The 16,834-nt window shown below is 39.5% G+C and overlaps 1 protein-coding gene across 1 annotated transcript in view; it reads left to right on the plus strand.

Moving 5' to 3' along the window:
- The window catches only part of NEURL1 (neuralized E3 ubiquitin protein ligase 1), a 418,646-nt gene that overhangs the window by 119,241 nt on the left and 282,571 nt on the right, over nt 1–16,834 (plus strand). Inside the window, exon 2 of the mRNA XM_078643702.1 lies at nt 7,435–7,679. Within this exon, the coding sequence (XP_078499828.1) occupies nt 7,435–7,679 (245 nt within the window). The remainder of the gene's footprint in view (nt 1–7,434; nt 7,680–16,834) is intronic.

Genomic DNA, 16,834 nt, shown 5'->3' on the forward strand with positions numbered 1-16,834 from the left:
AACCCATAATTGAAAGCACTACCCATGTAATGAAAAGACATAAAGAAAAAGAGCAATTCAGATGTAGAGTAGGATAAGATATGTGCAAGAAACTAAAGACTAACGATATCCTGAACAATGATTGGATTCCCAGATTACGATCAGCTAACGAAACTAGTTTCGTGGACAGGTCAATTTCAGGTGAAGGGGTCAGCATCTTGCAGTTCACTCACAAGTTGAAAAGGCCCATGTTAAACTTTACATGGACAACGAGGCCCATGCAACTTCGTTCGTTCGTTTACTACCACGGCCTACGTGAGGGCAACACAAAATGGCGTCTCGAACAACGCAAAACAAAACGGAGCCCAGTCCCGAAAACCACGGAACCTCAGCCCACAGCTCATTTTTGTAGTTCACACCAGTGTGATACTCGTGACTGATAAAAAAATTATATAATGACAGCCATTCAGAGGCCTAAACAAACGCTACACAAAGAAGCAATACGAAAGGAGACTATGAAACTGGAGAGGACACGCCCAGGGGACACTAGTATCTACTACGAAAATAGAGAGGATGAGTCTGCTGGAAAGCAAGTTCGCTCATCATTACATCATGAAATGCAGGAAAATTAGATTACACCCAGCGAAATACCCATCCAGGGACTGCTTGAGAGAGGACGTGGACAGGATCTATCTGGGTGCCCGACAGACTGTATCTTTAACGTGCTACGTCTTTGTTACTTAAGTCACACAAAGTCTTCAAAGGTGTATGTTGTCTACAGAAACTTTCCGCTGCTCGCGTTCATTCTAGAACCCTCAGATATGCCTTTGGAAGGACTCTTACTGGCTCCTAAAATCAGGAAAATTGTTCAAGGGGGCCAAGCCATTCCACTTCTCAGTGACAACCAATGTCCTCTCTCCTTTCATTTGGTCTCGTAGCACCAGGAAGCGTTAATCAATAATCATGTGCTCTATAAATATGAATTCTGAAATGCCAAAGACTGCTGTAAGCATGATAGTCTTGGGTGCTTATACAGAACATAACATTTTTAAACAACACACTAAACAAATTACATACCAGTAAAAAATGCAAAGCTAATTTTAGTAAAAATAGTCTCAAAACGAATGCTTTTTAACCGTACGGGACATTATATCCCCAGCTGCAGCCTGTTTGATATGCTTTTGTTAATGATAAAATAGCGATTAACGATTAATGTCATGTGGAAGGCTTCAGACTTGTGGGAAACTGAAGGCTAGTACACATTCCCTTTCATGTGGCTAAGAAAGCTGCGGAAAGTGACGGATGCTTCTGATTGTACAATCAGTATTGTCTCGGGGGGGGGGAGTTATGTTTTTAATGCCCTTAGTGTTTATACTGGTTGAGTGGAATTACAGTTGCCACTTGATAAAGCCCATCCGAAGCCATTAAAACAATCCAAGTACCACGTCCTATGCACCCACTTAACATTCAAGACACCTATAAATCTCCAGTAGCGGGGGGACGGGCGGCGGTCCACCCCTGGCGGTACTTGTTTTGGAGGCAGCAGGCTCTCCCCCCACTGCTTCCCCCCTTGCATGTGGCTGCCGCGGGCGGAAAACGTAGAGACCTCCAGCACCCCCTGCTGCTCTATGCGGCTGCCTCGGGCAGAAAACGCAGGGACCGCCACAGGCGGCACAAGTCTAGCTACGCCACTGTAAATCTCCAACAAGAAACACCATGGTAATGCATGGGCAAACAGATAAAAAGAAACCTATATTTCCAAAATCACGAGTGGTAAACAAACCTGCAACATCTGCCATTGTCGAGAACGATTCTAGGGTTCCTCGCCAACCCTGGGGTGTGGGGCCTTCGTTTCTGATGCCTGTATCACCTGTTGATCTTGCTTAACAGGGCAGGAATATAGGCCCAACTTCGTATGTTACTGACTGGCTCAGACAAAAAAAATACTCATCAGTTTAGTTTTGGCCTATTGTGCATGGCCTGTGTAAGAAATTGGATTGGTGGTTGACTGGGGTGTGAGCCCTGGTCAAGCAGCAACCACAATCCCTCTCACAAGCAAACCCCAAATTAACCTGTGCTCAACCCTTTGGTAGCTTGGCACAGAGCAGTCATGTTTAACTTAGAAGCAATGTGTAAAGTATTTGTGCAACACTTCAAATAGTAATAAAGTGAAATCCACCACACAAAATGTATCCCACACTAAGTTAGAAAAACAGTGCAGACTTCAGTAAATAAAACCAGAACACAACAAGAATCCAATCAGTACACCCAGAGTTGTGAATGTTTAAAGAATAAAGTGAAACACAGCACCTAAAAGTATAACGCACCAACCGGGGATTACTGGTTTTGCTGGACCGGGTCAAAGTCCAAAGTTTAGGCTGACTGCGATGTCAGATACAGTCCCAGAATAGTCCTTCTGAAGGTTTACCATCTCAAGTTTTGAGCCCAGAGTCTCATGTGCATTGGAGAGGGCTACATGGAGCAAGGAGAGCGTCCCAGACGGTGTTTGTTGTGGCGCGAATAGCAGGCCTGGTGTGGCAGTTCGGGCTGGACCGTTCCCATGAGGCACAGGGTCAGACTGATTTGCATATAGCCATGTCTGAACTGGGGTGGCAGAGTGGGCTAAAGAACGGTGATGGATTAAACTCAGATCTTTTGACTGGGTGTGAGTGTTTGATTGATTCAGATGCTCCGTCCATCACCACCCCCTTTGTACCGCTTTTGGCCGCCATAAGTGTGGCAGGGTATGCTCAGACGTGAGTCCCTTGCTCACTTTGCCACTGGATTCAAGCAAGCCGGGCTGAAGACGGCTGGAATGCCAGAAACCAGTCCTCGGAAGCTTGTTTCCGGTCCAGGGAAGACATGGCTTGGCAGTTCGGGCTGGACTGTTCCCATGAGGCACAGGGTCAGACTGATTTGCATATAGCCATGTCTGAACTAGGGTGGCAGAGTGGGCTAAAGAACGGTGATGGATTAAACTCAGATCTTTTGACTGGGTGTGAGTGTTTGATTGATTCAGATGCTCCGTCCATCACCACCCCATTTGTACCGGTGGTGTGGCGAACAGGCAGGCTGGAGCTTTGCATTGGTGGTCCTCCATGGGTGATCGGTGCTTGCTTTCTAAAGACATGGGTTGGCGGTGGCTTGCGATGAACTTCGGTGTGAGCAGCGTGGTCTTGGTGTGAGCAGGAGCATACATGGTGAAATAGATCACAAAAGCTTGCTTTTAAAGCCTTTTAGCTACACCAAGGGTCCAGGACCTGAGAGACACCCCTTAGGGGTCAGGAACTGGCTGCCACTGGGTCCAGGAGCTGGTTGTGGAGCCTTTTTATGTCCCTGAGGCTCAGATCAGGAGGCCAGCAAACTAGCTCTAGGAGTCACTCTGGAGTCCTGGGTTCAAGATGAAGTTGCAGGTCCAGTTCTTCTTTCTCAGGCAAGTGGGCAGCAAGTAGCAGGTCCCCACAGCAGAGCAGCAGTTCCCTTAGAGCAGCAGTTCTTGTAGCCTCACAGCAGTCCTTCCTGGTAGAGCATACACCAGTCCAAAAGTGTACAGAAACAGTGGTGTCCGAGGACCCTTTTTTAAACCCCAGTGCCCTGGTTGTGGAAGTTAAAAGAAGCTTCCAGACAGTGTCTTTGAAGTGCATGGAATTCCCTACCTCCCCTACACTGGCTCCAAACTGGCTGTTGTGATAATAATAGTTTGACCTTTTGTGTGAAGGCAGAGCACAGGCTACTCAGTTGCAAGTGGGGCTGTACCAAGCTCCACTCCCCCATTCTGTCAGCAGATGGCCCACCCAGGGCATCTAATTACTCCATTGTGTGACTGTCTGGGAGGAATTCACAAAGTGTACCTGTCAGTTACACCCAAACATGTTCAACCACAGAGTAGACCAATTCACAACCATCTTAGCTTTAATATTTCTGGAAACAAGAGTTCTCGTATCACCGCATGAAAACAAACACTGGTTTGGAAAATAGGGCTAGATCAAAGCTCTTCTCTGCATGTGACATGAACAACGTGCCATTCAAACATTTTTAAAATTCCCCGGGGGCACGTTCACCTCAGACTGCTGCAGCATTACTATCTAGCCACTAAAGGCTCCAATAACAAAACCTTTTGCTTTTAAGAAATTTCTTTTGTGGGTACTTTCTTTTTCCTTTGCTTAATTGTATATGTTGTTTGTTAAACAATTGGTCCCCGAACTATTTTGGTTTTGATCTAAATTTCTAAAAGCCATTTTCAAAATTGTAATTTAAAATCCTACTTCACCATAAGTGAGGATTTTACATTTCAATCCCAGGGACACCAAACGTGAAATATTGACCAACTCCAATTTGAAAAATAACAGCTTATTACATGTAATAAGGAGTCTCCAATGTTGGGAGTTATGGGCCTCACAATAGTGAAAAATAAATTGATGAGTTTTTCGCTACCAAGACATCTAAAACTTAAAAGTACAAGTCCAACCTTTTAATTGCACAGCACCTTGCCATAAGGGCTACCTACTGTTTACCTCAGGGGTGACATATATGTAATAAAGGGTAGTTTAAGGCTTGGCAAGGGGGTTTCAATGCCCAGTTGACATGCAGTTTCAAACTGCATTCAGACTGCAGTGGCAAATCTCGGAGATGTTTAAAGGTGCTGCTTAAGTGGGTGGCACAATTAGTGCTGCGAGCCCACTGGTAGCATTTAATTGGCATATGGTAAACCACTCTACAAGGCATTTACAGGTAAATTAAGTATTCCAGTTGGGTGTAAGACAGTTGAAACCATGTTTTAGGGAGAGAGCACAAACACTTCAGGACTGGTTTGCAATGGTAAAGTGCACAGAGTCCTAAGGCCAATAAAAACGAATTCAACAAAAAAAATATAGGAGGAAGGCAAAATGTCTTGGGATGACCGTGATGAGAGGGCCACGTCCAACAGCCTGATACTCTTGTAATCCTTTCTACAGAAATTAATAAATTGTATTTTAAATATATAGGGGCAAGTTGTGTCAGATGCCATCCTGATTGCTCCTATCTAGGCCTGAGCATAATTTAAATTACAGTGGGGTAATTGTCCTAATTTGGGGAATTTCACATTAGACAAAATTACACCATGTTGCAGGATTACACTGCTTTTTTCAGTGAAATTTTATCAGTGGAGCGCAGACAAATGAGAATGACCAGAATGTAAGCAGCTTGTGTTGCCGACATTTGCGTTTTTGCTGCTATATTTTAGCATGAAATGCTTCCTCAAGTCCAAAATGAATTCAAGGATGCATTTTCATGCTAAAATGTTGCAGTGTCAGATTTGCATTTTGCATAATTTGTGTAATTTCAAATTGTATTCTTGAAAAAATATGAATTTCGCACGTTCATTCCCAAATCATTACGGAGTGATTTCCACCACCATCCTCCAATGGCAGTAGCTTCAGACGTAGCACTGTGGCTCTCCTCCTGTCTTCGTATAAATGGTCATGCTGGATCCTTGAGAGAAACGCTCTTTCTGCCAGATGTAATGCAGTAGCCTTTATGTAATGACTCTCGCAGTCATTACTTTCTTAAGACCACTGTACCTCCCATTTGTGCATATTTTCCTACAAATAACCGGATAAGCTGCAGCGTAAAGTCTTTATTTGTATTCTTAATATTTTAATGAACTGTTTAAAAATATGCTGAGGCAATGACACAAGTTGCCATCCACCTGTTACATACTACATAGTTCACTGTTATGCAGTGTGTCAAATGGACAAATGCAAGTAAGAAAAAGAGGGAGGTCTCCTTATTAATCCAATTAGGGACAAGGAGAATAGGAGTGAAAAACTTCACGGGTCCCAAAAGTACAACTCTTGAAAAGCCCTTTAGTGTATTACCCTCATAACTCAAAATGCCGACTTCGTAGAAAAGTATACAATATTAAACAATAATAAACATATAGTGAAAACAAACGAATACACAATTTTTTTTTTAAAAAACATTGTTTGTTGTATTAAAAAGATGAACAGTTTATTACAAATCAATAAAATCAATGTTGTGCAACATCAATACAATACAGTGCCATACATTAGAATTTAAATTTTTATCTTAGTTAAAAAAATGCCGATACACATGTAAAAACAGTAAAAGAACACAAAATTCACAGTTGTCAGGGTTGTCGACGCAGCGTTTCGGTGTATTGCGATATCACCTACCTTCATCAGGACAAACAATTCTATACAGAGAAAACATGCAATTAGATACATTCATAGGTCTTATTAAAAAAACATTATTTTTACATTTTCCAAGGCACAGTTGTGTTTTCACTAATTGTTGTATTTTATTTTCTACACAAAAATACATTCCTATTAATAAGTAATATTGGCATTTGAGTTATACTGGGCATTACATGTGGGTTCTTGACTTTAGTGTCAAGTAGTCACTCTAAGGTAGCTATAAAGGAATAAAGGAATAAATCTTAGTGCATACCTGCGAAAAAAAAAAAATATTATCCCTCTCGTGTTAATTGGAGGTAATCTGATAGTTGTATCTATTTTTAAAATTTTGTAATCAGGGGCTCAATTAATGTGAGCCCCTGATTACAAAATTTTAAAAATTGAAATCGGCGACTGAATGTATAGTCATTTTCTGTAATCTTATGTTCTTTACAGAAAGGAACTTTGCACTTGATGTGTTAGACCAGAGCCTCTATCATTTGAGATACAACTATCAGATTACCTCCAAATAACACGAGAGGGATAATTTTTATTTTTCGCAGGTATGCACTAAGATTTATTCCTTTATTCCTTTATAGCTACCTTAGAGTGACTACTTGACACTAAAGTCAAGAACCCACATGTAATGCCCAGTATAACTCAAACACCAATATTACTTATTAATAGGAATGTATTTTTGTGTAGAAAATGAAATACAACAATTAGTGAAAACACAACTGTGCCTTGGAAAATGTAAAAAGAATGTTTTTTTAATAAGACCTATGAATGTATCTAATTGCATGTTTTCTCTGTATAGAATTGTTTGTCCTGATGAAGGTGATATCGCAATACACCGAAACGCTGCGTCGACAACCCTGACAACTGTGAATTTTGTGTTCTTTTACTGTTTTTACATGTGTATCGGCATTTTTTTAACTAAGATAAAAATTTAAATTCTAATGTATGGCACTGTATTGTATTGATGTTACACAACATTGATTTTATTGATTTGTAATAAACTGTTCATCTTTTTAATACAACAAACAATGTTTTTTTTAAAAATGTTTGTGTTTTCGTTTGCTTTAACTATATATTTATTATTGTTTAATATTGTATACTTTTCTACGAAGTCGGCATTTTGAGTTATGAGGGTAATACACTAAAGGGCTTTTCAAGAGTTGTACTTTTGGGACCCGTGAAGTTTTTCACAAATGGACAAATGCAACATTTTTGCTGTACTGCCAATGAAGTTTTACAGAGGAATGTAATTTTCTTTTAGATTCTATAGGTGGGCCATTTCCAGCCTCTACTGCTCACCGATGCCACCACAAGCAGAAGCATTGTATGCCGATTCCTCAGCACGCTTCTTTGCCAGTTAGTCCACTGCTTTTCCATCCTCATGCCAAGGGAGCGCAGATCGTCATGGACCCAACGCAGAAAGCAGTGAAGAGGCAAGCGAGTTTCTGCAATGCCATCACCTTCAGCAACAGGCCAGTTGTCATCTACGAGCAAGTCAGGCTAAAGGTATGGTGCCCACCTGCTTCATTATCTTTTGTCTCATATCACTTGCACCTGTTTCATGTGTCCTCCCAAGTTTGTTCCTGTGCCACTGTGCAGTGATAACTTTTCTTTTGGCCAATTTCGCATGAACCACTCATTAGTCATGTGACGATTTTTGGACTGGAGCTCTAAAATCATGATTTTGAGCCAGCAAATTGGCCAGTCATTCCTGGAAGGCAGGGGAGAGCTCTTGTTAGTACAGCACCAGTCATTCTAGTTTTCAGCTGTAGTATGATAATCTTACCAATGAAAGCCTCCGCTATTCATTTAATCTACCCAGTGTGATAAGAACAGTCCACAGAAATTACTCCCCAAAGCATTTGATTCCCGTTGACTTTGGAGTTCATCTAAATTCCCATCAAATAGAAATTAGGATTCTTGAGGGGCTCAAAATATGGGGCTGTGGGAGTAGAGCATCTGAAATCACACCCCGGCAGCCATTCCACACCAACCCGACAATAGAACCAAGCATGTGGAATTCAGACAGGGCGTACACACGTATGTGCAAATTCAAATTGGAATGACAACTATGCAGAAGATATATCAAGGAAAGAACCAATGTCCCAAACCCTAGAATGTAAAGGACTTTAAATATATGGAGGCAAACTACGTTATCCGTGTCTAGCATCAAGTGATTGCATAAACTGATGCGTGTTTGCAGACCTCCTTGTCAGATTTCAGTCGATCGCCCTAATGTAAGGCCAGGCTGATCTGGTAGGACCAGAGCAATACTAAAGAAATTACTTGATATGTATTCACCTTGGCTAATTATCCCTTTTGATACACGAATATGATCTTCAGCAGGAGCACTACTATGATGCCTGGCAGGTTTAAGTAATATATCATGGGCATTGAAGGAGATAGTTCTGTGGCTGAAATTGCCCCCTTCTACGCACTAAATAGATGAGGCATTAACAGATCATAAAATGTTTGCAAACAGCAGCCTTCCCTGTCTCATGTTGGGTCCTTCATCATCGGTCCAGCCTGGAGTAATGACATCGTGGTACGCAGAACTAAAACCGAGGTATGTCAAAAGTGGTGTGATCACAATAAAGTTGTCAAATTAATTATGTGCTATTTCTTGGACCTTGTACTTTCTCGTATTTTAGTTGTGTGAATCTCCTTCATAGTCCGGTCCTTTCATGAAAATACCTTATCAGGCATCTTACCATATTTCCTAGTATTCATCGTACTGACCAATAATAGAATTTTTTACTAAACAGCTGGATACAAGTAAAGCATTAATCCTCTCTGCAGTGACAACATTAACCCTAGGTACCCCAGAGTATTATTGTAGTCTCTAAAGCTTTTTAAAAGTTTTCAAGCATATCTAATTCTTCCTTATGAGACTTCAGGATTTCAGCCACCTGTGAAATATCTATGCTTTTTATGTAAGCGCCCCATGTCAACGTAAAGCTCCCCTTGTATGTGTGTTTGAAAAGCTACACTCATTAATGGTCACTCATGAAATGATAGCTCACGAGGCAGATTGAGCTGTACTAATACTAGGGAATGACAAAGGGTTTTATTTGCAGTGTCATTGATATTTGTATGCGCTAGGACACTCGTGATTGTGGACGGTCACTGAAAAGGAAGTTGAGTGATCTGTTGGGAGGTGTTAAGGTGTGGCTATTAAAATCATGATTTAATGTTTGCAGTTTGTGTTCATAAATGAAAGAATTAAGGCGTCTCCTATGGAGCTCCATATGTGGCGTGTTCATTTGCAAGCTCCCGGGCTGGGGAGGACCCGCTACAGTATTCTGATTTCATCTACCTAATTTATCAGCCAATCTCAGAGGAGGCAATGATCAATAAGAGATGAAGGGTCGTTTTTTGTGGTATAATAGGTAAATTCATTTTCTTGAGCAGGAAAATTGTGACATTCATCAATCAGATTGTTCATTTTCATTAATTTATTAACAACTTTTGCCCATCTGTGTAAGGGGTCACCTGCAATACGAACAGCTGTAAGAGTCTCATTCAATTTACCCTTCCCTGAGTAATGCATTTAGGAAACTTTCAGCTCTGGGAATCGAAGTCTCAAAGGAATATTGTTTATGGTGAGCCTGTGATCAGCAATGCCTCATGAAGCTATCACCCAATGCTCCCGAGTGGCCCGCAGAATTTCAGCAAGTTTAATGCTCAGGAAATGATGGACCAAAATATCAACCCCGTAGAGTAATAGAAGACTGACGAATAATAACAATAGCATGTTCACATCACAGCAAAGCTATTGTGGCCATGTGCTGAAGTGTCTCTCCGGCAATACAAATTCAACCCCGAAACATTCCTAAACTATATGCGGATTCACGTTATCTTACCTTGTGGCTCACTGATTAATCAGTGTAATGTAAATGAGATTTGAACAGAGAGCTGGTATGCTATCACCATCTACCCCACTATAGCACCACCTAAGTTTGGGCAAATTTGCTACAAATATGCAAGCCCGGCCACCTGGCTCCTTCCACAGTGTAAACCAACAAGTGCCTGTAAACAAACACAGCCTCCTGTGATCACCCACCAAAGTGAAATTCCTCTTATGTGATGTAACCAGTCGAATCACACTGGAATAGTTTTGCATTGTGAGGACCCCTGTTACTAAATAAACAAAGGTGTGGTATAGATAGCAAGCAAAGATTCAGCCACTGTCTATAGCAGTTGTGCATGAAGGGCTGCAACCACCTTCAGCCGGGTAAGAAGGATGCATTGGCTCCCTTCAGAAGGCGGCAAGAAGGGCTTTTGATGTCGTTCTCAATGCAGAACGTTTCTACGCCCAGATTAGCTCAGATGATGTATTAGGAGTGTAAACCCTCTTCCATTGCTGTAAAGGATTTTGACATAGCTTGGATCAGTGCAGTAAAATTGAGGTATGGAGCAAGATCGGAGCCAGGGTATTATTACAAGTCAGATTATTTTCTAGTCATTAGTGCTCCTGATCCAGAAACTTACTGGCTCAATAGTAATTACAGGTGCCCCAAGAATAGTCTTTATTACCCCCCAAACTATCTGAACAGTGTGTAAGCTTTATTTAGACCTTTCAATTGAATTAGGATTTTCCCTTTGCTAACATATACAAACCTAAATATTATCCGTAGGATAATAAAATAAAAGCCTAGATCAATTGAATTGCGAAACCAGGCATTATTTTGGTCCCTGGTGTTCCTGACCATCAAGAGAAGAAAAGTACTTTTAATATCATAGCATAAAACTTTTACATGAAACATAGGCAGTCCGGCTGCAGACACTTCCAATGAGGAAATCAACCTTTCGAGGTCTCTTTCTGACCAACCCTTCCTTCAGAGAGGCAGCAGAAACCAAAGAGACCCCTTATAGTGCAGTAGGGCTCCTCCTCATCCTCTGTGCTAATATAACCATCCGCAGATGTGCTAGATGCAGATCGACACATTTTCAAAACAGTGAGTGCACAAGGGAAAGTGGTCAGTCTTAACCACCAGAGTTTGGAGCTGCAAGTCCCCCTAAGTTTGGCGAGGCTGGAAACCAAAATAGGAACTGGAAAAAAACTTCAAACCAGTCCCAAACTACTGTTAGCCAAAACTACAATAGGGCCATATGGGCATGGTTGAGTCATGACAATCATTCCTGCTGCCTACCAGAGAAATGCCAGAGTGGCAGCCTTGCCATGCCAAGAAAATGAGGGTAATATTATGTGGTTCAAAGATTGCATTCACCACTGATGTCACATGCCTTTCCATTTCCCTCCGATTGGCCAAGATCCTGTGATTTGACAGGATGACCGGAAAGGAAAAGTTGTCTGCAATGCACTCTCGAGGTACACATGGCCCTGCAGCCTAAACTAGGATAGCCTAACTAAGCAGGCAAAGTGTACCCTGTTGATTGCCTCCAAATCACTCACATCAAACCTTGCAATGCTAAGCCATGCACACACACGCACATTCTTCTAGCTCACATCTGCAAAGCTAACACATTTGTAATAGAGTGAAAAATTAATTATACATATGGTATACAATGTTATGTAAATGAATATTCAGTAGGGCAGTTCTTTGGATTCCTGGTGCGATAGGTTCTTGGGCAGACTGCTATCTTTGATTGTGTATGTGCACAACAGATGGAATGTATGACGGAATGCCGGATGCGTTTTTCACGCATGCCTTAGGAACTCCGTTATTTGAACTAATGCGTCTTTAGTAGGCATTTGCTATATGCACGCAAGTTGTTTTAATGACTTGCCTTGGAAGGGTGTGCAGTCATAATATCGAGTCTTTTATTTCGACTGGACAGAATATCGAGTAAAAAATATAGAATGGACATAATATCGACTAGACATAATATAGACAACAAAAATATCGACTAGAGAAAATTAATATCGAATAGAATGGACATAATATCGAATAAAAAATATAGAATGGACATAATATCGACTAGACATAATATAGCCAACAAAAATATCGAATTTAAGGTAAGTTAATAATAATTTTTATTTTTTGTGTAATATAAGTCTGTAGCGGGTTGTGGGTTTATAGGGGAATAGGGTGGGAAGTAATTTAATTATAATTAATTAAATATGTTAATTTATTTATTGATATTTATTTAGAATTAATTGTTAATTAATTATTAATTGGTAATTAATTAAAATATTATTGGTAATTAATTATAATTGATTAATTGATAAATAATTTAATGTTAGTAATTTATTTTCTGTAGCGGGTTGTGGGTTTATAGGGGAATAGGGTGGGAAGTAATTTAATTATAATTAATTAAATATGTTAATTTATTTATTGATATTTATTTAGAATTAATTGTTAATTAATTATTAACTGGTAATTAATTAAAATATATTTGGTAATTAATTATAATTGATTAATTGATAAATATTTTAATTTTAGTAATTTATTTTCTGTAGCGGGTTGTGGGTTTATAGGGGAATAGGGTGGGAAGTAATTTAATTCTAATTAATTAAATGTTTTAAATTATTTATTGATATTTATTTATAATTAATTGTGAATTATTTATTAATTGGTAATTAATTAAAATATAATTGGTAATTAATTATAATTGATTAATTGATAAATATTTTAATTTTAGTAATTTATTTTCTGTAGCGGGTTGTGGGTTTATAGGGGAATAGGGTGGGAAGTAATTTAATTATAATTAATTAAATTTTTTTAATTATTTATTGATATTTATTTATCATTAATTGTTAATTATGTATTAATTGGTAATTAATTAAAATATAATTGGTAATTAATTATAATTGATTAATTGATAAATATGTTAATTTTATTAAATTATTTTCTGTAGCGGGTTGTGGGTTTATAGGGGAATAGGGTGGGAAGTAATTAAATTATAATTAATTAAATATGTTAATTTATTTATTCTTAATTATTTGGAATACATTGTTAATTAAATAATAATTGGTAATTAATAAAAATATGATTGGTAAATAATTTAGTTCATTAATTGATAAATATGTTAATTTCATTCATTTATTTTCTGTAGCGGGTTGTGGGTTTATAGGGGAAGAGGGTGGGAAATAAATTAATTCTCATTAATTTAATATGTCATTTAAATTATTGGTATTTATTTTGAATTAATTGTTAATTAATTTTTAAGAGGTAATTAATTCTAATATAATTGGTAATTAAAATTAATTTCTTAATTTTGAAATTGTAAATTAATTTATTGTTAATAGGTAATTAATTATTATGAGTAGGCAATTTTTATAATTAAATAATTTTATTTTGTATTTATAAATAAATATTTAATATTTTTATACACAAGTAAAATATTTTATTTATTTGTAATTGGTATTACTATTTATGTTATTTATATCTATTTGTGAAGTATTTACTTTCCCTATTATTGCACTCTCTGAAGTTGGAATAGTAATTTTAACCCCTACGCTATACAACACTTTCCCTACTGTTGCACCCACTGGAGTGGGTATGCAACGTTTACAACGCAACTTTTACTATGCACTACCATTACAACGAAAATTTTACAACGCAAAAACTTTTACAACGCATACATTTACAAAGCATGTTTTTACAACGCAGATACCTTTACAACGCATACCATTGCAATGTAAGTATTGCTAAGTATATAATTATTTTTTAAATGTTATATGTTTGGGTTTTTGGGTAAAGGGGTATTTTTAGGGTTCAGGGTCAGTTTTCAGTTTTTGGGTAAAGGGGTATTTTTAGGGTTCAGGGTCAGTTTTCAGTTTTTAGGTAAAGGGGTATTTTTAGAGTTCATGGTCATTTTTCAGTTTTTGGGTAAAGGGGTCTTTTTAGGGTTCAGGGTCAGTTTTCAGTTTTTGGGTAAAGGGGTATTTTTAGGGTTCAGGGTCAGTTTTCGGTTTTTGGGTAAAGGGGTATTTTTAGGGTTCAGGGTCAGTTTTCAGTTTTTGGGTAAAGGGGTATTTTTAGAGTTCATGGTCAGTTTTCAGTTTTTGGGTAAAGGGGTATTTGTAGGGTTCAGGGTCAGTTTTCAGTTTTTGGGTAAAGGGGTATTTTTAGGGTTCAGGGTCAGTTTTCAGTTTTTGGGGTAAGTTATGTTATGTTATGTTATGTTATTTAATACTTGTTAAGCGCGCGTACGCCCAAAAACCTTCTTGGCGCTGAGGAGAGAATCAAAACATAACAAGGCATAAAAAAAAATCGCTATTTCAAATAGGCCTGTGTGAAAAGGAAAGTTTTAAATGCCTTTCTAAAGGCGAGAAGATCCCTGCTATGTCGCAGAGTCAAAGGAAGGGAGTTCCACAAGGAAGCAGCTAAAAAATGAAAACTGCTACCTCCCTGTCGTTTCTTTTTGAAACGGGGGACCTCAAGTAGGTCTTTGTGAGCTGATCTCAAACTTCGTGAGGGACTATATCTCCCTATCAGTTGTTTAATAAACATTGGGCCCTTACCCTCCAAGGCCTTGAAAACAATGCAGCCTACCTTGAATGTGGCTCTCTGTGCCACGGGCAACCAGTGCAAGTTCTCTAGTCCTGATCGAATTGATTCCCATTTAGGTACCTTGCAGATTAGTCTGGCAGCTTGATTCTGCAGGTATTGCAATCTTCTGAGTTGACCAATAGGTGAACCCAGATAGAGGCCATTTGAGAAATCAATATGAGAGAGAACTAAAGCACTGACTACCTGAATTAAAGCCAGGTCAGTGAGGAGGTGTGCTATCTTCCTGATCTTCCTCAGTTGGAAAAAGCCAGAGGAAACCACCGTTCCAATTTGAGATTTCAAGGTAAGGTCCTCATTGAGAGTCACTCCCAGGCTTTTTACTGTTTGGGATTTTTTTGGAGGAGAACCCATGTCAGGCGGCCAGAAACGTGGGCTCCAACTGATCTCGCTCTTCCCAGGCAGGATCAGCTCGGTTTTCCCCGGGTTTAATTTGAGATGATTTAGAGACATCCACCTTTGAATAAGAGACATGGTTGCCTGAAAATCCTCGGCCGCATTTAGTGAGTTTAGTACAAAAACCAACTGCAGGTCGTCTGCATAGTTATATACAGTAACCTTGTGCTCTCTTAGGGAGAACAGAAGAGGCCGCATATATAAATTAAATAATAAAGGGGACAAGGAAGATCCTTGAGGAACCCCACAAAGGGAACTATTTTTTGGGGCTGTGAAAGATCCCAGCCGAACAGACTGGGTGCGTTCTGATATAAAAGACTTGAGCCAGGCCAAGGCCAAGTCTCTAAGACCGGCCTGTTCGACACGGTTGACCAGAATGGTATGGTCAACCGTGTCGAATGCAGCAGACAGATCCAGAAGCACCAAGGCCTGGTGCAAGTCCTTGTCGGCATTAGACCTTAGAGTATTCTGAACGGCCAGTATAACTGCCTCGGTGGAATGGCCAGGCCGAAAGCCTGCCTGGTTAGGTTGTAAGTAACCGGAGTCTTCCACAAAATTTGAAAGGCTGTTGGTGACATGAGCCTCCAAAATCTTAGATAAGTAGGGCAGAAGTGATATTGGCCGATAGTTAGAAAGGTCTAAAGAGTCAATACCTGATTTTTTTTTTAAGGGAATCAGTAAGGCCTGTTTGAAGCTGTTGGGGACTGTCCCCGACGTAAGGGAGCTGTTAAGCAAAGGGATCATGCTATCTGGGATTGCCCGACCGATTTCTCTCTTTATTTGGGGGGGGCAAACATCCTCAGGAGATCCTGATTTAACTCTAATGAGTAAATCTGAAAAGGTTTTGTCATCAATTAAAGGAAAAGAATGCAATGTTAAAGGATTAAAAAAGATATCATCCATAGGGGCACAGACTGGAAGTTTGGATAAGTTGTCCTTAATCAATAATATCTTATCACTAAAAAAATCATTAAGCGAGTTGCAGAGTATTTGTGAGGGGACTACCGGAGGAGAAGTTCTATCATCATTACACAGCTCAGTCACAATCCTGAAGATTTCTTTCGACTTGTTAGTCGCATTTAAAATTTTTGTAGAGAAATAATCAGTCTTATGAGTATGTAGTGTTTTTTGATAGGCTTTCCTAGTTGAGCAATATGCAATCCTAGCTTGGGGGCAGTAATTAATTCGCCAAATTCTCTCCTGCTGCCTCACTTCTAGTTTTAATTTCTTTAACTCCGGCGTGAACCATTTGTGTGCGTCCACGCCATGTGAGTTACAAAAGCGGGTAAGAGGAGCGTAAATGTTGATGGCCGACGTTAGCCATTCTTTAAGCCTACAGTCGGCTGTCTCCACATCACAACTCTGTACAGGCAAAGTAGTCTTTAAGAAATTTTAAAAAGCTGACATGTCCATGGAGGACCATTTTCGAATCGAATTAGTAGCTTGCAGCTTAAATTGGGGGGTTTTATCAACACAAAAGGAGAAACTGATGCTAAAGTGGTCAGACCAACTACAGGGTTTAATATCAATGGAGTGTACAAGTAGATTCAGAGACCAGATTTGGTCAAGACTATGGCCCTTCTGGTGGGTTTTAGTATCAATATATTGCGTTAAGTTAATGTCGTTCAGAAGGTCCTTCATCTCAGCTGCTTGGGGGTCTAATGCTGTATTATCAAACCAGAGGTTCAGGTCCCCTATCAGAAGTAGTTTGGAATTGTTTATGGCCAGCGTAGCCAGTTGCTCTGCAAGGGTGGAAGGAAAAGTGGTCATGGTTTGAGGTGGGCGATA

Source organism: Lissotriton helveticus, chromosome 5_1 (assembly GCF_964261635.1).
Source record: "Lissotriton helveticus chromosome 5_1, aLisHel1.1, whole genome shotgun sequence".
NCBI classification, from domain to species: Eukaryota; Metazoa; Chordata; class Amphibia; order Caudata; family Salamandridae; genus Lissotriton; species Lissotriton helveticus.